The sequence below is a fragment of the Labrus mixtus genome, chromosome 1 (assembly GCF_963584025.1).
Source record: "Labrus mixtus chromosome 1, fLabMix1.1, whole genome shotgun sequence".
NCBI lineage: Eukaryota > Metazoa > Chordata > Actinopteri > Labriformes > Labridae > Labrus > Labrus mixtus.
Window position 1 is genome coordinate 18,978,866 of NC_083612.1, and position 26,965 is coordinate 19,005,830.

General features: G+C 38.5%; 1 protein-coding gene across 1 annotated transcript in view; it reads left to right on the forward strand.

The window, feature by feature from the left end:
* Nucleotides 1-6,632: 6,632 nt before the first annotated feature.
* The window catches only part of lgr4 (leucine-rich repeat containing G protein-coupled receptor 4), a 29,281-nt gene continuing 8,948 nt past the window's right edge, over nucleotides 6,633-26,965 (forward strand). Inside the window, exons 1-6 of the mRNA XM_061036856.1 lie at nucleotides 6,633-7,380; nucleotides 17,043-17,114; nucleotides 21,227-21,298; nucleotides 22,303-22,374; nucleotides 24,722-24,937; nucleotides 26,410-26,481. Of these exons, the coding sequence (XP_060892839.1) occupies nucleotides 7,202-7,380; nucleotides 17,043-17,114; nucleotides 21,227-21,298; nucleotides 22,303-22,374; nucleotides 24,722-24,937; nucleotides 26,410-26,481 (683 nt within the window). The 5' untranslated portion in view covers nucleotides 6,633-7,201. The remainder of the gene's footprint in view (nucleotides 7,381-17,042; nucleotides 17,115-21,226; nucleotides 21,299-22,302; nucleotides 22,375-24,721; nucleotides 24,938-26,409; nucleotides 26,482-26,965) is intronic.

Consider the following 26,965-nt stretch of genomic DNA (forward strand, 5'->3'; position numbering starts at 1 on the left):
TAACTAACAGACCCCATGTTTTAAATAAATAAATAACAGTGTTTTTTTCCCTTTTTTTTTCTTTTAGAAACCATCTCACTGACCTCATGATGACCCAACCTGGCAGTAATGAAAGCTACCGAAGGCAAAATTAAAGTGACGGGAATAAATCCAAACATTAAAGCTGATGGCTGGGCACCTTAACGTTTGGCTAAAAGAAGCTACAGATCTCCGTAGAGCTGAGGGGAAAAGAAGAGTCTGGAGATAACTTTTCTGAAGTTGGGTTATACTGAGCTTTAATATGTAAAATGTTACAGCTTGTTTGAGGTGGAGCTCATATAGTATACTTAACATGTGTCAAAAGATGTCCAAAAAAAGTTCTGAATATATTCAAAAGTACAACCAGTCCCATATAGGAGGAATATAAAGAAGCATATGGTTATTATACAAAGAGATTTAACATAAGCGCCATAAGCATCACAAGTGTGTAGGCCTCTAAGTAGACCACTACAATACTTTAGTTAATAAACGTCATTACATCCCACCATTCATTTATACTTGTCCTCAATTCTATTCTTATTAACATCTTCTATTCTCTCTTGGTATTTCACTCTTTCTGTCTTTTTGAAGACAGACAGAGTACCGTCAGATCACAGAGAATACATTTGTTACCCATCATACTTTAATCAAACTCTGCTGTCACATTTGTGTTATTCAGTATATACTATATATTCATTATTATACAGTTTTCCTTTCAACATAAACGGTTTCAGTGGAGCGTGCTCTTCTTGGGGGTAAATTTCATGAGCATTGAATGTGAATGGAGAATTGTATGGAGCACTGGAAAAATCTAACCACTGTGGGGTAGTGTTTCTCTTCATAAGAACACGACTACACCCATAGCTGAGCTAAGAGAGAAACTATTAGAAACACGAATGTGTATTTGTGGCATATTGGTGTGCATGAGCAGAGATTTTATGACATCTACCGTCACTTTAAAGACAGAGAGAGACATTTCTTCTACAACTCAATTTGAACCTTGAACATGTACTTCTGAGTAGAAATACTGTGCCAAAATGAGTTTCACTGTTCAAAACTTTAAGTAGATTAATTAATTTAATGGTTCTTAGTATTTTGTCATATTCAGTCTCATTAGCAGACCTATAAAGACCATTTGAAATAAACACAAGATGCCTCATGAAAGCACTTGCATGTGTGTGTTTCTGTTGTTGTTTTTGTGTCTAGCTGTATGCACACTGATGCTCTTTTACACAAATGAAGTTCCTAACGGATAAATAAAGTTATTTGAATTTGAATTGAAATTGAATGAAAGGATAAGCGCTCAACTTTGTGTTTGTTTGTGTATCCTCTAAAATACATAACACTTTAGGAATCCAGGAAAATACCACAAATTGTTGATACTAAATTGATCAATTATAGACAACTAAACATATATTTATAAAACATCCAGGGGGTTATTACTAGTGTAGAGATAGGTTTCAAGAGACACTGCCCCTCAGTGCGTGTTTCTATCCATGCAAACAGACACACAGAATTGTACAGACCGGGATTGACTCTATCAGTGATAGGGGAGTCATTTAAATAAAGAGGAAAGTTTCCACTAAACTTGTCTGTTATAGGTTAGGTTATGTATGAAATCAGTCTAGACCAATATTTATACTTAATTTACAAACTATAATTCATCTTATTTGGTGAGGCCAAATGTCGGTCAAAGTAATGACATGCTATTTCACCACTCACTCACTTCTTTTTCATCTTACCACTGTTCAACGAGACATTGAAATAAACTTCATCTTTGTGGGTCTAAGGTGTTTTTAGTCTTGCTTACATCTTTAGGGGGGGATAATAAACTTTGAATAATTTTCATTAAAAAACAAGCATTTAAATTGCTCCAGGGTCTTCAGTTTATGTTGTTAGTTAGAAAGGTAGTCCCCAAAACATGCAGAACTGCCCTGAATCCGTAGTACAGCAGTTAGGACAGCTGGCACCAGGATTTTAAAGGAGCTGTGTGTGTCAGTAAAACATGCTCTACATCTCAGTGTTTTTTTTACTAATTAAGTACATGCTGATTTCATTTACTTATCTTTTTGTGTTTTCACAAATTTTTCATCACATGCATTGGTTGGGATAAGCCACTGTGTATGGAAATGTGTATGGAATATTGCAAACAGTACTTCTAAGGTGAATGAGCAGGGCTCATTTGAGTGATTGATGAAGTGTTGTAAACAACCCCCGCTGATAATGCACGGCCTGTAATCCCATCCCAGTTTCCACATGTGCTGCAGGTGCACCGTCTGCACCGTCTGCCTCTGGCTACTGGAATACCAAACATAGTCACCACACCCTGTGCACCTTGTGCCTTGCCTGGTTGACTAACCTTTCCCCCATGCACCATTGGTTATCTCATAACTTGAAGGGTGGAGATGCTATGAGTGTCAGGTGCTGTAGGCAAGGGATTTTTTTTCATGGTGTGTTAAGAAAAGCAGTTTTTTGTTGACGTATAACACATTTTGTTTCTCTGCTAACAGTGTAGTTTCTTAACCCTTGCATTTAGCACTTACTGCAGATTCACAGTGCCTGCTTGCCTGCAGTGAGTGTCGGTCACAGGACTTAATAATTACTGTTCGCATGCATGTTAAAAGACTGGAGCCTTCACAGTGCTCATCATGCTGCTCACACGCTGCTGTAGAGCCAAAAATGTTGAAAATATGAGCCTCGTCAATTTTAACACAAGCCACCTAAAGATCGATTTATATTTGGGTGCTTGGCTAACCTGAGGAATCTACAGGCAAAACGCATTGTTCGCTCACAATTAAATACAGTAAAGTTATTTTCAATGAGCCACTTTTGGTTTATTTTTCTTGATTTATATGTATTTTATTATTAAATATTTATTTGTGATATTTAATTATTGTCAGAGAATTGTTAGCGCTTGACCTCTGCAGAGAGATAGGGTGATCGACGATGTCTGCCCTGAGCGGCAGCAAGATCTATCCACCCGTCGTGGAGGTGTTGGCTGATGACGTCATCTGAGGCTGATGAGATAAGCAGGAAAATGAGTGAGCATGTTTGGAGGTGTGCATGAAGCATAGTATGGGAATGAACAATAAAAGCAGCATGCAGAATAAAGTCTTCCTGACTAGCTGGCTATCTGGTACACACTATTAAGGCAGGCAGTGAGAAGAACCATCAAACATGATGAAATCTTTACAAAAGTATCTGCAAACATGTGAGTTTGCTATAATTTGCTTGCCAGTTAAAGGTCACACATTATGCAAAATACAAGTCACCATGGTTTTCTAACACTAATATGTGTCCTGTCATCAAACCCCCCAGTAAAGAGAAAAGTCCATCCTCTCCGTCTTTTGCCTGCTCCACTTTTCATACAATGTGTGCTGAAAGAGGCCGTTTGGAGATTTTCCCTTCATGACATCACAAAGGGCAGTCACCCCCTCCCCCAGTTGGTGACACTTTCACAGCTAGATGTTTGTTCTGCCATCAGTGTCTGCTTTTCCACTGTAAACAACTGGGCATGGTGCAAGAAAGCCCGAGGCCCATCCCCTTACAGGGAAGGGCGTGGTCAGACACAGCTAACTCTCATTTAAAGCTACAGACACAGAAACAGCCTGTTCTGAGCAGGGCTGAAATAAAGAGGTTCAAATGCAAGATAATATACAGGATCAGAGTGGATCTTAAGCAAGAAACTTTGAAGACATGTTTTGGGTACCTCTGAGAATTATTTTAACTTGTTAAAAACTAATATAATATGTGACCTTTAAAGTTACAGTTAAGAACTTTTCAATATGCTATAGTGTAATATGGCGCCTAGTAATACTGAGGTAGCATTATACAAAAAGTAGAAGACGAGGGTTATAAAACTTAAGTTATAATTATAGAATCAAAAAAGCTATGAATGTAAGTCAGCGCCGACAACAATATGCTATACTTTCAAATTAGTTACTAGCTACATATTTCACCTCCCCCAAAAAATGATTTAAAGATTGATTAGACAGCTTGCCCATCTGTAATGACCTTAACTATGCATAACTTTAGTCTTTTATTTGTTTAATTTAAAAAATGATATCCATTATATGATGAGTTGGAAGATGAGTCATTAAAGCTTGTTTCTTTTTTTTAACTCCAGGCTAAAAAAGCTAAACATTTTAACAATGGGCTCAGTAAGGATTTACTCGCTCCAGGACGGACCCTATGGAGTTAGATCAGTCTCAATATTCATGAATGCACACAGAAGGATTCACAAATGAATTTTGCGATTTATATATAAAGGACTCTATCCACAAAAATATTTTTCAATGCACACACAAATATTTATCATTGTATGTGTAAAAAAGAATCTACAAATAAAAGAATAAGGTTTACAAACGTATTTCTGATTCACACAAATATTTATTGTTTTAGAGAAATCCACAAGTATATGATATACACATACTGCATATTTAAAAGTATATTCAGTTTGCATCAAAAACACATTTGGATCTTGTTACATTAAATATGAACTGTTCAATCTGCATTTACAAACTGTTTGTCATGTGTCAACCTCACTCATTTGTGTGTGTGATTTTTGAGACTCACCTGCCGTGGTTTGATTCACAAATGCATTATTTTAACAGGGAATTGTCTGTAGCCAATCAGATGTCTCCTTCCCATTCAGCCAATCACAGTAGCGTAGATTCAAGGGTATGATTTAATATGATCACTATGCGTAATGTCGGCATAGACAGTGATTAGCCTAGTTGTCTGATTAAGTCATCTTTATGCTACTTTGACGAGTACAAATAGTCTCTGTGACTGTCATACTATAGATGGAAAGTTGTACATGGACATACAGAATATTTCAAAATTGCCTGACTCACAAAGTAGTAAAAATGCACTAGCTTGCACTGCTATTGGCTACCTGATTACTTGTTTACAGCAAGCTTATGGTGAGTTGACCCCTGATTAAAGAAGACAAACACTGAACTCTAAACACATGTGAACAGATTACACCGCACCACACTGCTGGTCTTTGACTGTGGCTGTCAATTTATTCAGCTCTTCCTGCCAATTGTGGGTTAAACAGACGAGGAGGTAATGTGTAACCCTAAAAACAACAATACAGAGTCCTCTCGTGGCAGAAAGTGTTTTGTTATTCTTTGCATTCCTCAATCTAGTTTACCCTTTACCTTAATCGCCTTTCTAAAGGTGAAACAAATTCTGTGAACTTTTCTCATAGTCATAACAAAAACACGTTTTAATTGTGAATATTAGAAATAAGTTATTGTTAAATGACGCTAATGTGAAATGTGCTTTACAACTATTCACAAGTAGTATTTTATTCTTTTATTTTTCATACAGCATGTAGGGAATCTACATTCATACTAGATGTATCTCCACAGAACTCTGTATATTCAGAATCTTCTTTTTCAATATCCACTCAAACTATAATCCACCATATCAGATGAGTAAACAGTCGAATGATACAGTCAGAGGTACTGTAAAAGGACTTGTACTGCACTTAGGTATTTCCACTTTTTTAAAACTTCATAACACATACATACCAACCCTAACCTGTCCTTTTTAGTTTTCTTGATGTTTTGAATTATGTGTTTGTGTTGCCTTTTACTTACAAAAACTGAAAAAAGACCATATTGTAGGCCCATAGAGGAGACAGACATAGCAGTAATGACATCCTATAATCTTCTTTCATCACCCAACACATTTAGACTCTTTAGATATTGTGTTACCAAAACTGCTTAAGTACTTTTATTAAATATTTCACATTCTATACTAAAGTGCTGCTTACAACATGCTAATAATTCCCAATTCAGCACTCACAACAACTAATCACATTTTCTATTGTGACTTTACCCAAGAAGATGAATATTTCATGCTCTGACAAATGTAATTGAAAGTAGATTAAAGTGTATGTGAACCTGTATGAACAGGGCTGGAATACCATACCCTAAAAGCACCAGGTTCATGAACATTTAACCTCATGTCATAGTTATTGAGGACAATGCCCTAGTAAAAAAAAAAAAGGCCTATTAAGTTGCGTTCATAAGAGACTATAAAGGGTAAAGGATTCATGGATTTCCAATAGCAATATTTACACCACCGCGAAACACCAAGAGGGGGGTCATGAGATACCTTCTAAAAAACGAATAAAAATGATTTTTCCCCAAAGAAAGATAGAGGCATGATTTACCTGAGTGTCTTTATTAAGTGATAGAGACAATTGAATGTATTCTTGTGCACTTGCGTGGCACTACAATATATACCTTACATGGGGCAGTGGGGTTCCCCAGACTCTTGCACCCTTATTTTAAAAGTTTGGGAACCCTCTGGCCTAGTCTACATATGTGTCAGATTTGAACTTAAAACCCACTTCACTCAGCTAAACTCCAACATAGCAATTAGTTATTTTATATGGAGTTAGATAATGATTATCCATGCTGGTCCTCCATACTTGTGTGAACACTTTTACCTGATTGGTTTTTTGTAAGTCACTCTGTGGTGAGTGGCAGAAGTTGGCTCTCTCTGACGTTGTGGTGCAGGTTTGTAAGTGTTGTGCACAGGCCGGGCCCAGTGCCGCAGGTTGTCCGGTAGGGTGCCTGCCGAGCTACAAGCAGCATGCTGTTGATGTCAGGAGCAGAGAGAGGAGGGGAACGTGAGGAATGGCTGAAAACTGAGGGTGATATCCTGTTGTAGGAAACAAACCAGAGCGTACTTCTAACTCAAGACTTAGCCGCCTCGGTATCAGTCGGTAAGCGACGCATTAACACACAGGCACCGTTTTTGTGTACGTGGTTATTTAATGGGACACCGAAAACGCAAAAAACCGCAAGGTAGGCTACTTCTCCTGTCGCCGCCAGACCTGCTACTTTATTTTCATGGACTAATACGACACAGAGGAGGGTTGAGAAATGTTTCACGGTGAGGTTATCCGCTCGTCTTGGAAGATAATGTTAGTGTTTTGACATTAGCCGTGCGTTAGCATTGATATTTTTTGGTGTCCGCTGCGTGAATGAACATTAAATTGTTATTACGAAAAGCGACGGTAAGGCGCAATCTCTTCATGCCTCAACCGACCACATGAGAAGTCGACGTCCGGAATAGGTTCAACCGCAAAACAAGGCCCCCCCCCACCGCAACCCCCACCGGCTCGTTTTTATCTCTTTCACCTGAACCGAAGAGAAGGAAAATGCGTGTGGACTTGTTTTGGATGTGTTTGTGGTGTTTCCTTCGCCCTGGTGCCACCGGTCAAGGGCAGTCGACGGTGTGTGTACCCTCATGCAGCTGCGATGAAGATGGGGGTGCAGACTGCTCCGGGAGAGGACTGACCAGCGTCCCAACCGGGCTCAGTGCTTTCACCTACTATCTGTAAGTAACATCCATACCGAAATACAACCAGGCATGCTTATTTATTCTCAAATGGGTCCCTGCAAAGGCCTTAGTTTGGGGGCATTGCTGTGTTTACATCTAGAGGGAATATTAGATACACTATTATAAGGGCAAACTTTCTACCAATTACTTATTCAAGACAGATGTCCAAGTGAAGATGTAGTCCTAATGGAGAATCCCATGGTCAGTAAGTCTTACTTTTTTTTTGCTGTCAAGGATCTTCAGCAACAGCTTGACAACAACTTATCACCAACAAGAGTTAAACATTTCCCCCAAACTAGGGTTAAGGCTATGAACTATCATTAATTTCCCTGGTTTACTCAATTAATTGTGTCAGAAAATGATGAAACCGATAATGTCAATCAGTCAATCAAGCTCAAGATGATATTCACAAATTTCTTGATTTGTTGCCAACACAAAAATATTCAGTTTAGTGTTATAGAGTTGTTACAAATAGCCAAAAAATCTGGACTTTTTTTCTGTTTAAAAAAAAAAAATGACTCACTGATTTATTGATCATCAGTGTAGTTGTTGATTGAGTCGATAATTGTTGACAACTAGTTGAACGATAATTGCAATTCTACCTGGAACAACATTAGAACAACTCAGGGGTTTTACTCAATTTGAAATAGTATGATTGTATGATTACGTTAGCACTTTCTTTTTTGTAGTGATCATCCTAAATCAATCGGATTAACCATTATAACTACTTTGGTAATAGCTTTCAGTTTGTCACATATGCAGATTAAGCTCTTTGCCGTGGGTGATGGTTAAGTGGTAGTTTGGGATTTTGATTCTGTTGCCTTCTCGGATAGAAAATTTTAGTTTTTCATCTTAGACTTAGTTTGTGATGGAAGTAATGAATATCTTATATCAAATTTAAACTGGAGATTTATATTAAATGAGAATAATTATCAAATCTGTTACCTCATTTAGACTGTAAGTATATTAAAATTTGATATTCCTTAATCTTAGCCCTTTTAGGACTGAGTTGATACGGCTTTAACCCAATTAAATTTGAACACAATTCTTGGGTGCCAATTGGATTTGTATTGTAAATCTAAAGCCGTTTTTCTCATGCACTCCTGAAAATATCTAGATCATTTCAGGAGGACTGCTCCCGATATTCTCCCGACCTGGCTGTTCACATATGCACCTCACAGCAGGAGACGTGGAAGTAGTGGACAAGGCCACAGAGTCCACTATACAAAGCTATAATGAGAATAATTGCCTGTATCATTATGCTACGTGTAGTTTGACGGAATCAAAATATCAACAGTGTGGCGTGGAGAAGAACACACTGGCGAACAGAAAACATAATGCAGCAATTTAATTACATGTGTAGATCGTAGCGGTCGCATGCATACAGTCTACGCACTGACTCCAGTCACAGGTTATATACGTCACCACCCTCTCCAGCTGGCCCTAGGTGAATTCTCCAGATAATATCCTGCTGCGTTCTCACATTAACCCACTCCGACTTGCTGCTGAAAAAATACTAGGGGTCTTAAAAAACTAAATGTTAATATTATTAGCTCACAGAGGTGAGACAGTTAGTATGAAACTGAATCCATACAGACATTGCAACAACATCTCGCCACTGGTTATCTTCTTTCAGTTAGGATGGAACAAGAGATGGCTTATTTACCAATTAAGAAATCTTCATTAGCCGGTTCAGTTAGAGGGACACAGAGTTCTAGCTTTAACCTTTCAGACTCATTGCATTTCAGACAACAAGTACATTGTAGACAATGTACTTGTTGTCTGAAATGCAATGAGTTTCTCTTTTCTTTTTTCTCTTTTGGCTGATCTTGGGTCATGCTTGCTGTTTTTTTGTAAGATATGAAGTCACAGATTATCGATCACAGGAAAACAAAAAAAACTCATTTTAAAATATGCAAATAAAATATCCTGATACTTAAGTGAATCAATCCCCCCCATCCCCATCCCATGTGTTTCCTGCACAAGCTGCTTCCTTAGCCGAAGTGCATTCAGTGTGATTACTAGATCCAAAACAAATGTGTAGCCCCTGATAACATGACATTTTTTAAATGGGCAAACAGAACTTGTTTCTTTTATCACAAAAATACCTTTGATTTCCCTCTTAGAGTTGAGTATCAAGTTCAACGTTACTGCAAACAAAGTTATGTCCACAGTGCTGCTGAGGTCACAAATTGTGCCTGATTTAATTAAGGTACGCTCCATGGGTTGTAGCCAGCAGTGCTTTGTTCCCAGTGATGTACGCTTAATACAGCATAACTAGGAGTTAAAGGGGTCATATTATGCTTTTTCTGGTTTTATATAGGATAGGATAATACTTTATTGATCCCCAGAGGGGAAATTCGGGATTATATGCTCTTTAGTGTGTTTTCCAAGTGTCCTGTGCATGTTTAGGCACATCTATGTGCAAAAATTCAAAGTCTGCGGAAACGCAGCTTCTCCTATGTCCTCCTGTTAGCTGCATGTAACGCTCGGTTCAAGCCCCCCTCGAAAAAAATTTGCCAGTGTGACGTCTTGTCAGTGTGATATCACTGATCCTAGCCCATTGGCTCGTTGTGGCAAGCCCAACAGCTCATGTTGCACGCCCATTAACTTCTGTAGCACGCCCACGATATGCCGTAGCCTGCGGTAGCACAGTAGTGCTAAGGTGCTAATGTTTTTGCTCCCTTCGGAGCCAAAGTGGCTGCATTCCCAATATGGTAAAAGGGGCGTGACATTTCCGAGAACCGTGCTGAGCGACTGACCAATTATGGCAAAGCCGACAGGCCGACCAATCAGATCAGACTTGGCACACGTGGGGACTCTGAACGTGGGCACTTCATAGCCTTAGAGAGAGAGTCAGAAGCGAGCCGGTGCATGGAGCGGCAGTACATGAAAACAGACACTTTTTTCTTTTTTCAAACTTTAGCTATTGTGAACATACTTTAGTAGGTACATAGATTAAATATACAAACCCCAAAAAGGGCATAATATGACCTCTTCAAGCTATAAAGTGTATTATCCTGTTTTCATTACAAGTCTCGTTGAGAGTGTTACTGCTTTAGGTGAGGGCACCAAGTAAGGTTAGATCTTTACACATTGGTTCATTTACAGTTGATGATTGCCCTATGAAGAAACTCCTCGGTTTGTTTCACAACCTCCAAGTTAATCATAAACTTAAGTAACCACCTCTGCAACAGCATTGAAAACAGCAATTAATAGTGAGCTTTGGTATAACAGTGCACCTTTTAGAAAAGGAAAATCAGAAATAACTGTGAGTTTTCACAGCACTTAAATAATCTGTATCTGTCACTTTGCTAAAAGTGTAAATCAATGGTGTTGTTTTTTTGGAAACATTTGTGTTGTGTTGCCACTTTAGAAATTGCAAGAGTTGTGGCCAAAGCCTACTTGTACAGGAACCAATCTGGGTGCCTCTTGAAATCCCTATTGTTAAGAAAGTGTTGGGTAAGGTAAACAGAGGAAGTAGATTCATATGCCAAGCTGTCAAGACATGTCACACTAGGCAGATTGCTCACAGCTGAAACTCTAAGTATACCTTTTCAAATGTGGGTAAAACATACTGAAATCCATTACAGGCTGTCTCTCACCTCAATCACAACATGAAGTAGTGTTTTCAGAAAGTAATACCATATTATCGTACTGTCACTCTGTTTTCCTATTTAATGCAAAAATTGAAAAAATGTTGTTCTCCAGATTGTGCTATCTACTTGTCTCGCTGCCTGCTCTGCACATAGTTATCTAAATGCACTGTGACAGCCTTTAAACACTAAACTGCCCTAATGTATTCTCTTCAAACTCTTAAAAGTATGTGAAAGGTTGCTTGTCCCTCTCTCTGTCCTGCTCTCATTTGTTCTCCTGGTCTCTTGAACTTAAGTTGTCCTCTCCCACTCCCTCCGTCTTTTGTATGTGGAGCACTGGGGTTAGGGATCATGATGGATTAGTGAGACATATTGCAGCTGCAAGGGCTCCCTCTTCTCAGGACTAATGCATACACAATAGACTGCTGATGTGTGAAGGAAAAATGTCACATATTAGTGTTTTGTTATTGCTGTATTTGTACCGCACTTGTACAATTCTGTTTGCGGGTAATCATGTCTCTAAAATCAGTATACCAAGATAGAGACACAGAAAGAAATTAGGTCTAATCATTACCAACAGGTAGGTATGAAAATTTAAAGATTATAACAGGCATATTTACACAGTTAGTAGCAGAAAAGGGCAGATTTTTATTTTAATAGAATAGAATAGAATAGAATAGAATTACTTTATTGATCCCAAACTGAGAAATTGTGGAAAGAGACAATAAGATTATTTCTAACTTAATTGATAGCACAGCCTAAGAGAGACTGGAAATGTGGGGAAGTGAGAGTGGGGTAGACAAGTATCCAAGTGTCAAGGCCTGCAGTCAAACCTGCGACCGACGCATTGAGGACTATGGCCTCTGTATAGGGGCGCCTGCTTTACAGACTGAGGTAAACCAGTGCTCCAGGAAAAGGCATATTTAAGGGAGTGTTTCTTGGTTTAGTGGTGCCCAAAGGTCAGGAGAATCTCACTACAATTGTTTGTCTATTGTTATCTATCCACTCTTGATTTATGTAAGAAATAACTTATTTTACTGGAAGACCACACATTTTGCAGTAAATCAAATGACAACATTGGAGTGGTCTCTTACCTACAGCCCACAGGGGCTTGAGTTTTGGCATCAGTAGTGGAAACAGCCCTGTCACAGAAAAACAGATGAGGAAAAAAATGAGGCCCCTCAGCCAGTAACAAAGCAAACACTCCTTCAGAGGGTATGTAGTTTACCTGCCACTGAGCCTTGCGTAGGTGTTTAATATAGTTTATGCGTGAACTCTTGTGCATTTTAAGGGGGCAAGAAGGAGTTTTTACAGCCTACATATCAGTTGTGTTGGTTCTTTCATAGCGTGAACAAGGTTGAGACTTAGGGAAGAAGGAGGGGTGGCGTCAGGGGTCTTGCACTCTGCTGGTGGAGCTTGCCGGTTTCACCATTGGTGCCCTCAATCCATTTTTAACTGAATGATACTTTTGTTCTTGGTCAGCAGAGGTGAAAGGAGCCAGTCAGTGGTTCTTGGGCCCAAACAGGATGACTTGTGGATGGTTGAATATTAACGCTTTCTGTCCCTCCTTTATCCCATCCTCCACTTATTCCACTATTCCCATCCCCCTATCACAAATTTTCAAACTGCGTATACTGAGGTCAAAATGCTCCAGCAACACTTGTAGTACGAAGATCAACTTTATTAACAAATTAGACCTGACTGCGTATATTCAAATATTAAATACTATTCATGATTGAAATGCAATGCATTGATGTAAATATTTTGAAAAGTATTTTCTGTGTTAAGTAGAATTGGTTTGCTTAATATTCATTTCATTTCCGAAAAGCTAAGACAGTAATACCTGCAGGGACTCTGAAGATAGATCAATTAAGATGGGTTAATGGCAGCTTAGGAGAATTCAATTTTTACAAATGATGGTGCGATGTTTGGAGGAAAGTCTGAAACATGGCAAATGTTCTTTGCAGGTAATTAGAGCACATCAAGAATTGGTGACCACAGTTGTTTTGGTACCACTAGTTAGTCTGCATATCAATACCAAAATCAATTGAAAATAATAATGTACTTCTCTAGTGATTAACATTGTGTAGCATAATATTTTACTTGGGCACAATCTAAATCAGCAGTGGCTGGCTGAATGCTGTTGGTAAAAGGACTCAACCTCCAGTCTTTTTTTTGTCTACTGATTAATACATTGAGGTGACGCCATAATAAATTACATTTAAAGAGTGTTTCCACAGTCATTCTCAACAACTCAACGATGTAGGCACACTTAGGACACTTACAGTTCTTAATTTGCTTGACTAACGTAGCATGGTGCCACTGATAGACAACCACTGGTCTACTTCCAAAACTTCTTGGTTAAACATAAATCTCTAAAGTTACAGTGCTGCATTTGTGAGTAGTAGACATGGATAGTTTTTTGGGGGGGGACAAAGGAACCATCATAGTGGCAGTAGGGCTGGGCGATATATACATTTTATCATTAAATCAGGTTTGTGGAAAATCAAGATTTTCAAAAATGAAAATCAAGATTTTCTCTTTAACTTTAACTCTGATGCTCCCCTTGGGCTCCTTGTAGTTCCCATCCTCCCCCCTCGTTTACTTCCTACAGAGTGGCTAGGTGGCTCCATGTATTTTGCTGAACTTACTCTGCCTCATCGGTACTTTTGCTGTACCCTGAAACAGCACTTTTCAGGGTACAGTGCACTTTTAAAGACAATTTTACAACTTGCATTTTAACCCGAAATTCAGGTTACTTTAATCATCCTCAACGGGAAAACCAGTTGGCTTTTGTTAAACTGGATTGATAAAATAAAAGCAAAACTTGTTTTAGTCTTTTCTTTTTCATTATAGATAAATGAAGAAATGGGCTAAAACAAATATATGTTGTGTACATATATATATATATATTTTTTTTTCCCTCACATTTTACAGAGGAAACCAATTAATCCATCATATGGACAGAGAGATCATCAGACTTGTTGTGCTCGCCAAATTGTGTCATATAGTCTTTGTATGTCAAATAGTTTACATGAATTAGCTTTTTTTCTGTTACCACAATTAAATTGAATGTGTAATGGATATTTCTCTTATTATATGTTTTCTCATGTGTAAATTATTACAACACATCCGTTCTACTTGAAATAAAGTTTGTAATATTTTTCAGATTTAAATGTTACCAGTGAATTAATTGACCTCAATTCAAATAACGTTATTAATTAAAGGTGCATATAGTTGCCGTCTACATTTTTCATTAAGAGCCGTGTGTTATGGATTGCATGGTTATTTCATGGAGTGTGTGTGCACTGTATGCCCCGCCAACTCTTTTATAAGAGCTTTACAACATTGTAAATTCAAAGTGTTGTCTAGTAATATTTTATATTTAACTGCTGACAAGCCTGAAATTCCTCTGAATATTATAAGAAAAAAACAGACCACTGACTGGTGTCAATAGGCATTGAAGGCAACATGTCCTGTATGCTTCAGTGTCAGTTTAACTACATGAGGTGAACACCAAACCAAAGAACAGCTTCTATAATCAGCCGAATGTTCAGAAAATAACTAAAAATGCAAGTTTTTGTCAAGAGTAATTTCTAATTTTTAATAGCACTAAATTGAATAGTAATGGATGTGATTTTTTTAAGCCTCCAGTTAAAAATACATCTGGCAATCTATCTTTCACTCAGTCAAAATGATTTATACATCTGAAATGATGGATGGCTTTAGTTTTCAACATGGTGTGAGATGACTTGATACAGTAGCTGTGTCCAGTTTCCTCTTGGCATTGTGCTTTGATATATCGCTTAAATGGAGGATATTTGGCATGTGGGATTTTAAAGGGTGAGTGTCAACTCCGCTTGATTTGACCAATATAGTTGATGTTGCGTGACAATAACCTTATACGTTTCCTCTGTACAGCCGATAGTTTGCCTGTTTTTCTTCTCTTCCCTTTCCTCTGTCTGTCCCTCTTCCCTCTACTCCATCTCTCTCCCTCTCCGAGCAAAACTCAAACCCCTGCATGACAAAAATATACAGCTGTATATTAATTTCACATGAAGGAAAGGAACATTTTATTACATTTATTTTAAGGAACATTTTATTAAATGTCATTATTTTTTTATTTAACAAACCATAGTTCGTTATGATGTCATTGTTCATGTACTTATTTACATTGTGCAGCAGGTTGTTATTAAAAGGGCCTGTGTGACATTTGGAATTTGTCCTATGTTGATGTGACATGGAACTGACTTTGTTTTTGTTTGATCACAGCTCTTACAGTCTACAGGTCGAAGTGTCCTTGGGAAAGACACTGAACTGCACACTGTGGCATTAACATCAGTGTGTGAAATGTAATAGATTAGTTATTACTTATGGGCATCGTCTCACATAAGTGTGTGAATGTAGTGTGAATGGGTGAATGCAACATGTAGTGTAAAAGCGCTTTGAGTGGTCAGACGACTAGAATGGAAGTAGAGTCCATTTATAATTTCATCCAATTTTCAATAACAACAGAACTGTTTTACAGCAAAAGATTTAATATTATAACCTTTTGGTTAAATTTGAAAACTATTTACTTAACCACCTTTTCCTTTTCTTGAAGAAGCCTGCTACTTGTCTCAGATTCTTTGCTTCCTCTCTGCTAAAATGAAGCCAAATAACACATGGGATAGAAATTTACTGATACCTGCTTGTAGAAGCAGTTAGGCTTGTCACCGTTTATCACAGCTGCATTTTTAGTGTCTCCTTCAATCTGTCTTAGCAAGGACACGACAGGACCTTGATGAGTAAAGCAGCCAGACACAGAGGGAGGGAGGAAGTGTGATATAGTCACGCAGGCCTCCCATACTCCCAAAACCTGCATGTGGTTCAGACCAGTCAACAGTCTGCATAAGATTGAGTCAAAATGTGGTTAGGGATGTATCCATCTGACCACCTGTGGTGGCAGATCTGCTGAACACCAGCAGAGATGTTGTCTGGCTATGAGAGAATGATCGGGAGTGGGTGGGTGTTGATGGAAGTTCTGTTGTAGTTGCACAGTGTATATGGTAATTGGATAACCAGGTAAGTGGAGATGGGACGCAGGTCTCAGGGATGATGAGGGTTCTGTCAGGGCCCTTTTAAGGCCTCTGTGCATCTGTGTGTTTGTATGAGTGTCTGTGTGTGTATTTGGGACTGCAGAGGAAGGGCAATATGATCCTTGTAGGATTCAGGGGCCCACACACAAGGTCCGACAGAGATCTGGCAGTGAAATTCAAGATGGCCATTTGGAGAGTGAAAACGGAGAGGGGGCGACAGGGGGTCGCTTCATTTGTGAATCCCGGATGTTTTTTCAATCTTGATTTTAGCATCTACTGGGCTTTTCTTTGAAGCATCTTAGTAGATTCCTTATCTTGATTAGAGATCAGAGTTGTTAAGGTCTATTCAGTACTCTTTGTCCCCTCTTACTGTGACAGTCCCTTATTTTTTGTAGAGTCAGTTGAAAACATTTCATGTTTTCCTCAAGCATGAAGTGTTAAAACACTTTCAGTAGTTGGCATAACCATATCAGCGTGTTATTTTTTGATTAGCATGATGAAGACGTAAACACATTAACTCATATTAGCTTTTGTGGGGAAGCAGATCAAGTCCTGTGTGCATATTTGTCATGCTGCTACTTGCCTATCTTTTCTTGTAGTTGGTTTGAAAAATGAAGATCCCTGGGGCTAAAGAAGAGGGCTTTTTCCAAGGCTTTTTTTTTGTTGAGCTTATACTTACGCAGGCACAGTGGAATATATGATGGGTGTTACAACTACATAATTGTTTGTGTATGAAGAATAAAATAAGTATTATTATCTTGAAAGCTTGTTTTTTTTTGCTATTGAGTAGTGTAGTTGGTCAAAAAGGCCTTGTTTCAAAGTGTACACGTGATCTGTTGTTAGAAACAGCTAAAACATGTAAGTCTTTATAGGCTGTGAATTAATTTATTAAAATGAATCAAACTAATATAATTTGATCAGTCTAATAAACATTGCACATGAAACAGTCTGCCCCCAACTAAGCTGAATGTTTTCTTTTTCACAGTGACCTGAGCATGAACAACATCACTGAGCTTCCAGCATATGTCTTCAAGAACTTCCACTATCTGGAGGAACTGTGAGTACATGCCCAACTTTTTTCTTCTCGTTAATGATGTATTTACTCTGTGCAATGTTGACATGAGGGCCGGGCTTCATGATATGCACCTGGTTGTTTAAGTTTGTACTGCAAAACACACAGCATAGGTGCACACAACAGGCCCTTCTCCTTAGTTGAAGAAGATAAGCTCTGCATTACATGAGGTCACAAATCACTCACCGTTCATGAATTGAACTAGGGCAGTTATAAAAGGTGCAGTAAAGCTAAATTAAAAAGGTGAGGTGAGACAACTTGTATTGAAGCTACAGTCATGTGACATCCTGTGAGGATTTTTGCTTTTAAGGGATTATCAGGGTGGCAACAGCACATCTCTGCTCTGGGGCTTTTGTTGAGTGGTGTACATCTAATCTTAGTGGGTGTTTGTTATTTCTTCTCTCTTTAAATACTCTGCTGTCTGGCTCAGCACTGCTGGGGAGTCAAAGATAAAATCTGTCTACCTTATATCAGGTAACATGCAGCCCTGAGAAAACAAAATGACCAGTGAGTGAACACACTCCAGCGTTTTGAGCTCCACTTAGCCTTTGCATGCATTTTTTTTCCCGGCTCTCGTACATCTTTCAGCTAGCCGCATCTTCACCCCCTTCTTTTCCCTACACCACTCCAATCTGCTTTGTCAAAAAAGGCAATTTACTTTTCATCACATTGTGTGGAGGAATGCAAGGCAGGAAGGAAGAGGGCAAAACAATAGTTTCTATGGCAACAAGGCTGAGACACCCACCCAGTCTAGCTGCAAGATCTTAAATCTTCATAATGGATGGACTGTCGTTGGGGTGTCAGTTTTTTGACAGAAGGTGCTTTGATTGACATATACTCATAGTTCATATGTGTGTTTGTTTAACCTTTTTTTCTGGGAACAAATCTGCAGGCTTGTCTTCAGTGGACTTTGGTGGATGACTTTTTTGCTGTAGGGCTGCAGCGTTGTCAGTGAACCAGAGCGTGGGCCCTGAGGGCAAAGACAGGGAGAGGAAGAGTTGACAGAAGAAGAGATCAGGAAGAGACAAGAGAGCAGGCCATCTTCATGCAGGACAGGAGTAAAGACGAGGGAGGAATATTCCCTCCTTCATAGTCACGCAATCTCCTCTGCTCACTTTTCTCTCCTGCCAAAAGCTCAGCAGAAGTGATGACAGGTCCTTTCTGTCTTCTTAGCAGTTTGTTTTTATTTCTGATGATAAGCTGTGACCGTAGTCACTCTTTAGTTCTACAGTTAGTTGTGGTATTGACTGCTGGGTGAGTCTGTTGTCTATATTTTACATTTTGTTAATACTTTATTTATTTTATTTTAAATTTATACATTTTGATAAAACTAATGATAATAATGAACATCTATTGATGTGAAATGCCTTACACTGTACCCTTGATAAGAATAATTTAACAGTAACTTCATAAATTAAAGCAGGTCCTGGCCCCTTTTTCAATTTTGGTAGTGAACCCACTGCCTCCTGATTATTGTGCTACATTCAGTTTTTATAAAAGCCCTAATTTAGACTGCCGTTTCAAGGCAAAATAGTGATGTCCCTGTGATGTTTCATCTTCAATATGAATGAAAAAGTGATCCTACATCTGTACTGTCTTCAGAGGTAGTAACAGGGGTTACAGGGCGAGATGGAATCAGCTGTGCCAGCATTCAAACCTAGAGCGCAATAAACTGTGTTAAACTGCAGAATGTAAGATATGTTTTCTCAATAGCATCAATTTTATTGTTTTGTAGCTTCCTACTTGGTCAGGATGCTTCCTGTTCAAGTGCTCTTTGAGATTCGTTGTTAAGTTCCTCCCAAATGTTTGTATGAACACAGACTCATATCTGCATATTTATTTTTAATCAAAAAACTACTTGTTTGAAAATTAAGCTTGGTTGTTAATCTTTTCACGGCTACCCAAGCCTAAGTATAGCTGTATCCCTCCCAATTCACAGCTGTATTTATCGCATCTATCGCAAATATGAATTAAAGAATTGAAGTCCCCTGCTTATGACAGCTACCTATACCTGCCAGGTTACTGAAATAAATAATTATGGAAGCATGTTATGTGGGAGAGTTGCTTGTTTTGGTTTTGCCTTTCTTTTCCTAAATAGAAAAGCAAACAATTTTGGCAAAATTTGAGTTTTTTTCCTCAAGGAACTTCGCAAATAATTTCTTCAGCCATTAACTGTTGTCAGAGTATGCTGCGGGGCTCTCTGTGAATGTGTTGTTGACAAAGGTAGACCTGTGGGAGTGGTGTTGCACAAGAAGAGGATTTAGCCTTTTCTCAATGAGATTTAACACATTCTTCTTACATAGTTAAAGCCTGGGGAGGACATGTACTGAATTGGCTAAAGGGTGGAGGAGGAGAAACTCTCTCTATGTCATGATACCTGAAGAATATCTGAATGATTCGTCAAACCATGTGATAATCTGATTTTAGCAGCTTGACAGTGTCTGCAGGTTGTGAGTTGTGTGAGTTCCTTAAGGGTTCAGTCTTGAATAAGCCTTATTGGTCACTATCTGTCGGAAAGTATGACTCAACAGCTATAGACATGATTCGTGCCATTTTTAATTAGTAGGCGTCTGTATGCGTGTGACAGTTTCTCGGGTTGTTATGACTGTCATTAAGGATTCCGGATTAGGAATTAAAGTCACAAGATATCTTGCTGACAAATTGTGGCGCAATAGAGGCACTTTTTTCACATTGATGAGCTCCTGAAGTTATTTATTGGGTTTGTCTCAAAGCCAAGTCAACCTGAATTAACAGCCTTGTTATAAAGAGTGTTCCTACAGTTAACCACAACAAATCAAACAGTAAAAAGGCCCTGTGATTGGCTATTTTTTTTAAATAAAGTGGGCCTGCTTTTGAAGTTGCACATTTAATATGATTGCATTTTAATTTGCATTCTTTCTTTGTTTATTCAAAAACTACAGAGTAACATGTTATTGTAAGCTTTGTTTTTGACCACCGGGCTTTTTTAAATTGATGTAAAATGTACATTTAAAATGTAAACTTCCCATTCCAGTGAGAAACTGTTACTATTACATTTTAACAAACAGTGAATTGATTCTTATAATCTGCATGGTGGGTTAAAGATTTGTGTCATGTTTCAGAGGTGTTTAATAAGCCTTTTTTTTTTCATCCTTATCAACAGTAGATTTAAAACAACAACAACAACACCATTATCATACAAACTGTGAAGGGGAAACTTATACTGTCAAAGAAGGGGGGGGTGTAAATATTTTTGATGGCGTGCTAGATTTTGCCAACAGGCCACTGTTTGCATACCATCAGCAGACTGTGTACTTAAGCAACAGATTACTCAGTAATTGTGCTCGCAGTACTTTATACCTCTCACCGTACAGTTTTGCATAATCGACCACCTCCTTTATTTATTGGAATTTCTAATATACTAATGAAAGAGCAGTTTTGAGTCTACATGAAGATTGAACACAGTCAACCTCCATTCCCAGGCTCACACCCAACAGCTCTTGTTGCAGGGAACTCTGCATTGCATGACTCAAGTTGCAGAGTGATAAATCTGTCGCTAATCTCTCAGGCCAGATAGCATACTCGCGCTGTGTTGCAGTCATCATGTCCCATGCTTATTTACACCCCTAATTCCTCCACTTCCTGTTCCCAACAGGAAAGGGAGGTGACCCCTGAGCCTTAAATAAGCTATAGAGGGACTGATGTAGCTCTCTGGTGATAAATGTTACATTAATGTTACAAGGCTATACTGCTTATATCAGCTTTAGAGGGGTGAATTAGTCTTTCACTTTACTTGGTTGGGTGGCTGAGAAAGCGGCGTAAGGAGGGGATATCCAGGAACAGCTCTAATCTCTTGTGGGTGTCAGACAAAGTGACAACAGGCCATGGCACAGACACATGTCTTTGACACCCCCGACCCCATGTTCAGCCCCAATCCTGGAATCTAATCTACCAAGGCACTGGGTGTGAAGAAGTTCTCAACACTGTGCATTCCTCTATCAGAAATTAAATATAGTCTCGTGTAACAGTCTGTTCTTTAAATGCAGAGAATGTGTCCCTCAACTTTCAAACATCTGGGAAATTTCCTAAATACATGTGTGACTTTTCTCTTGCCATAGACGACTTGCGGGGAATGACCTGTCATTCATCCACCCTGAAGCCCTGTCTGGACTGCATCAGCTCAAAGTCCTGTAAGTATATACCCTCCCTGCCACCAACATCAACACATACAGACACACACTCATGGCTGTGTCAGTGTGAATTGTTCCACACACTGGGGGAGAAAGTAAATATTGCAGTTAGTGGTAACATTGTGGTGCTGTCATTCATTTGCTACTCAAATTCAATCAAAAAAGACTAAATGCATTTTTCCATCCCTTCCTAAGTGGTATCTATCAGCAGCTATGAAAAACCAGACCAGAAAATGTTCACTGTTTAAAATGAGTACTGCACAATAAACAACCAAATCACACCCTAGATGACAACACATTGACCAGCATACTGAGTGCTCCCTAGTCGATTCTGAACTGGGTCAAAATGACAAAGTCCAGTTGATCTACAGGTGTGGTGTTTGTTCAAGGACTGAAAATTAAGTGATACAGTCACATTTGACTTGCTACAAAACAAATTGAAGTATATTGACTAAATGCACATCGCACACACTTTATTTTCATCAGATTTAGGTTATTTTTTTATTTAACATACATTCTGTGTAATCATACACAGCTTTTACGTGCCTCTAACAAAATAAAAATCATGAAATCAAGTGTCAATGAAGTGACAAAAAAAACAATCTACTGAACACACAAACCAAATAGACAAGCTCCACCTCATTATTTCATATATTTTCCACTTCAGTTAAATATCTTTACTACATAGGACCGACGCCCCATGTACAGACGCTAAAGTCCTTGTCTGCGGCCATTATTTCTTTGTATCAATTCATTGTTTTAAATGTCCCTACCAGCTTAGCAGAAGTTTGTGGGACACGTATCTCTCTGTGTGACAGAAAGAATCAAGAAAAATCCATGAAACCTGTGCTAAAGAGAAAAAGTATAGCCAGGGTAGATTGACTAAAACATCACACACATACATACATTGAGTGTTGATTAAAGCTGTACATTAGGAACGTTTTTATTGACAGTACAACAAAGTTTATGAACTTGAAATAAACATTTTGCCATTTTACACTCAGGATGCTCCAGAATAATCAGCTGAAGACTGTGCCCAGTGCAGCCCTGAAAAACCTTCAGTCACTTCAGTCTCTGTAAGTTTCACACGATCACACATGTATGAACTCCGATGCATGTGTTGTGGATTTTCTGTTCAAAGAGACCTAGAACTTTAGGTTGACCTTTTTTTATGCATTCATTTTATTTTGGAAAAACTTATTGGATTACATCACAGATTGTAATCATTATTAGTCCAAGACGTCTTTCAGGTCAGATATTGTCTGGGACCGATGTAGTTTATATCTGTTGTTAACTGTAAAAACGGCCTCACAGGGAAGACCTGTGTGTTATTCTTTTTAATGTAATAATCAATCTTTAGTTGATGAAAACACTTTTTCTCCTGAATTCCAGGATGAAAAGACACACTGCTGTTTTAAGTGATGTTGTAATAGAAACCATGCGGTAAACTTCCACAGCCCACTCTCTAAAATCATTTTCTTTGTACAAAACTAACAACCAAACTGTAGGCAGGTAGTCACAAAGATGATACAAAAAGCAACAGCAGCACTGAGTCTAAAGGCAGATATGGAGTTTAGTTCAATGTAAGGAGCGACGGCTTTCTCAGTGTGAAGGACCGATGAGGAGCACTCGGGTTTTTGTAGGATTGAAGAATACCTTCCTGGGCTGTTGCCATGTTAGTTTAGGTATTAGCTCAAAGCACTGCTCTGCTAAATGTAACCTCACACAGCTGTTAGGATGACTGTGGATGCTTAGCCAAGGTTAAAAAAAATGCCTATTTGCATAAAAAAAATACTTCTTCAAATTAGTTTTTCCCCCCCTATAATCTGACTCTTGACACATCTATGACATGTTTGTATTAAGGTTTAGAGTTCATGCTATAAACATTTAAAGTTTGTGTAATGGTTTGTAAAACACCGGCTCCATACGGAGGCTCATCATCATGCGGCACGGTTCCTGGGGTGTTACTGGTCATATTGCTTTAGAAAGCTTTAACAGGCCAAATTCAGGCAAATGTCTTTTTTTCGAGGCTTTCTGAATTAACATTTTTGATATTTGACATAACATTATTTTAAAAGTGCCACTTCTGTTAGGTGCTTATATGATGAGAGTGACTTTACTCTTTGTCCAAGTGAAGAATAACTCTTGAATTCTCCGTTTATTTATTATTGAGGACCTTTCAATTGAATTGTAGGTGCTAGGTGCTTCTCCCACTTAAATCACATATGATACTCCTGCTGCAGTGTATTTGTTGTGCACCAAGCACAGTGCAAATCTAGGTCAGTCTTGCTCAGATCTGCAGCTCATTTCTCTTTATACATTTTTATTTTTGTGTTTCTGCATGTTTACACATTACCCTCGTCCTCTCGCAATTTCCTGCATCACTTACCCTTAACTACAGTATTTTTCCTCAGACTGCTGAATGTCTGTTTCATGAGACCATTAAATGTACATGTCTCTATTTGTGCCACCTTCCTCCACCACGCTGCCTCAGAGTTTGACAGGGACTAATAAAGGAATGAATCCAGCTGCAGAGACGTGCTGAAAATCCAGCTTTCCGCTATTATCACCCCTTCATACCCCTCCCCTTGTCCCTTGTTTCCCCTCTTTTTTTCTGCTCCTCTTCTTTCTTTTTAACAGATGTCTTTTCTCTGTGAGGATTTTAGGTCTGTAGCTGAAGTAATACACTTTGGCAGAGCAGGGACTTGGTTTGTATAAAGCCTTAGAGAGCTAAATGTCAATCAAGACTGTTTTTCTTCCAGGCCAGACACTTGAGGAATTTTGAGGGAGGGCGAGACACTCGGTGAGGGAGGATAGTGGGAGAAAACAGTGTGGTGATGGTGAAAAGAACACTTGTGCATTCATAATATGGCTCATATAAAAAATATTTCCCTTTTTTACCATCCAAACTATGAGCTTTTGATCATGATCTCATCATTTTGTAGTGTTGCTACTCTTCAGTAATTTCAAGAAGACTGACATCAGTAAAGGAATGTACGATATTCCACAGCTTTAAACTTGAAGGTATTGCTCTATTTTAGTTTGTCATTTTGGTAAGTAACTAACTTTATGTATCATAATTACCATAGCAACCAGATTGACATTTATGTCATCCTCATTATGTCAATTTAAGTAATGTGGTGTGTAATCCATGTGAAGATTAAAGAGTCTGCCAAAATTTCTCAACGTTTCTCAGAACTGAAGACGAGAAAAGTTAGCCATGAGCTGAATTCTGCTTTTTAGATACCGGTGATAGAATATAGAATTATAGTCTTGTATATAAAAAATATGATGGTTGTTGAGGATTGTTTTGGTGCAGGCTGTTATTGCTTGCTGGTCAAAATTCTAAGTTAGTCTAATTATAAGAATAGATCCGAATAATTTCATTGTCCCATACCTTTTCTACATTTCTCTCTCCTGCAGTCGCCTGGATGCAAACCACATAACCACAGTCCCAGATGACAGTTTCGAAGGCCTTCAGCAGCTGCGCCACCTCTGGTTGGATGATAATAACCTGACTGAGGTCCCCATCAGTTCTCTGAGACACCAGGCAAACCTTCAGGCTCTTACGTTGGCACTCAACCGCATCTCGTACATACCAGACAACTCCTTTGCAAACCTCACCAGTCTAGTTGTGCTGTAAGATATATTTAACTACTGTTCTATTTTTGGTTTTAGCATGAAAATCTGCAGTGTTTATGAACTACAAATGTTTACAGTTTATTTGTTTCTGTGATGTTTCAACCCTCATGCTATATGCGCTGGTCATTATCGGTTCATAAAAATCTATTGATGTTATATTGATATATATGATTCTTTATCAACTATATTATTGTATTAAAGAACACAGCTAAATCAAATTTAAAAGAACAGACACTGAAACATTGTGTTATGCCAGCTCATGAAACTGGATTAATTCCTTCAAATAGTTATTAGACAATTACATACTTTGGTATTGGACTTCTGATGAGACATCATTGAAAAGGCTCAGTTTTTATATAATAAACTTCTTCTGAGTCCTTCAGACGAAACTACCAAAATAGTCAGGCTAATTTAACTTAGACATATACTGAAGAAGTCAGCAGGAACAACCTGCTGGTATACTTTTTTAAAAGCTTAATTAACCAGGCCGCTGACTGACTGAGAACATTCTCGTTCACTGAAATGACCTGAGGGTGAAGCAGAAGAAGTAAAAGTCACAGGGTGTTAGGTAGAAAGAATATTACTCAAGTGTCAAGCCAACACACTGAAACTCTCTGCAGTGTGACTTTAATGTGCCTTTAGTCTAAGCCCTGGTTTGTTGTAAATTAATAGACTTTTTTAGTTTAAAAAATTCTGATTAACCAGATTTGAAATCTCCCTAACTGGCTGCATTGATTTTCCTCTAGTCAGTACTGCTGCGGATCCCCTTTAAATTAAAGAGGCTACTTTTTTGTCAGTCATATATCATCAACACTTTTCTGTCACCACAAATTAATGCAAAGTGCCTCTCCTCTGGCTCTACTCTGTATCCTCTGAGAGACAGCAAATCAGGTTCCAAACACAAACATACTGTAGTATTTATTTCCACAACTTACCGTTAATAAGTCAACAAATCAGGTTGTTGCTCATATCCCGCGGAGCACTTGCATGCAGGCACTTCAGTGCTGAAAATTGCCATTGGGGTTTGAATTTGAATGTTAATGACACTTTGAGAGTATTAATGTGAAATCAAGATTATCTTGTTGTTTTATGCATGATGGGAAAAGCTGAAATGTTCCACAAGAGGAACTTTACAAATATGTGGCGCATTAAGAATCTGGAGGATTGTTCCAAACTTAGACTTTTTTTCGCTGCTCTCATGAACAACCACACATTGAGTAGTATTTCTGCGGGGTAAGTATAAACATATTAGAATAAACAGGAAGAAAAGACCTGAAATCTATTAGGCGAGGAGGCCTTCTATGTACATATACACATACAACGCAGAACTCTGATTCACAGGTTTGATTCTGGTTTAAATAACTATTTGTGAAACCTTTTACAGGACTGGAGTAAAACCCATCACGAATTTAAAAGATTATTTTTAATCAGTCATGGTATGAAATCTTACTGTGTGTTTGCTTTCCCAGGCATCTCCATAATAACAGAATTAAGGAGATAGGAGAGAACTGCTTTGCTGGTCTCGTCAACCTGGAGACTTTGTAAGTTCACAGTCATACAGTAGTTGGCGTGTGTGTGTGTGTGCGTGCGCACATATCAGTTTGAGTGTGTTTGTGTGTACTAACAGTTCCCCCACCCACCTCTGCTCCAGTCTTCCAGACATCATTGTGTCCACTTCCGCCTTTAATTGCTCTAGGATAAATAGAGCAAAGTACACGATGCTTATCAAATCTGCCCTCCCACTGTTCACTTCCTCCTGCCACACAGCCATGAAAAATCATTTAGTGACAGACATACCTAATGGGCGAACAGCTACTGCACAAAAGACAGAGCTTTAAATAATATCAAAGACTCCCTTTTCTTTACTTTTTGTTCAATTTCCCAATCTGTTACAATGAAAATGATTTGCCTGCACATACTGACTTATCCAGTATTTAAATATCCAACATTACAACACTGCACAGTGGACAACTGGCCACAAGTAGGGGGTTATTAAATCTAGTAGTTCATGGCTCCTTTACAAAA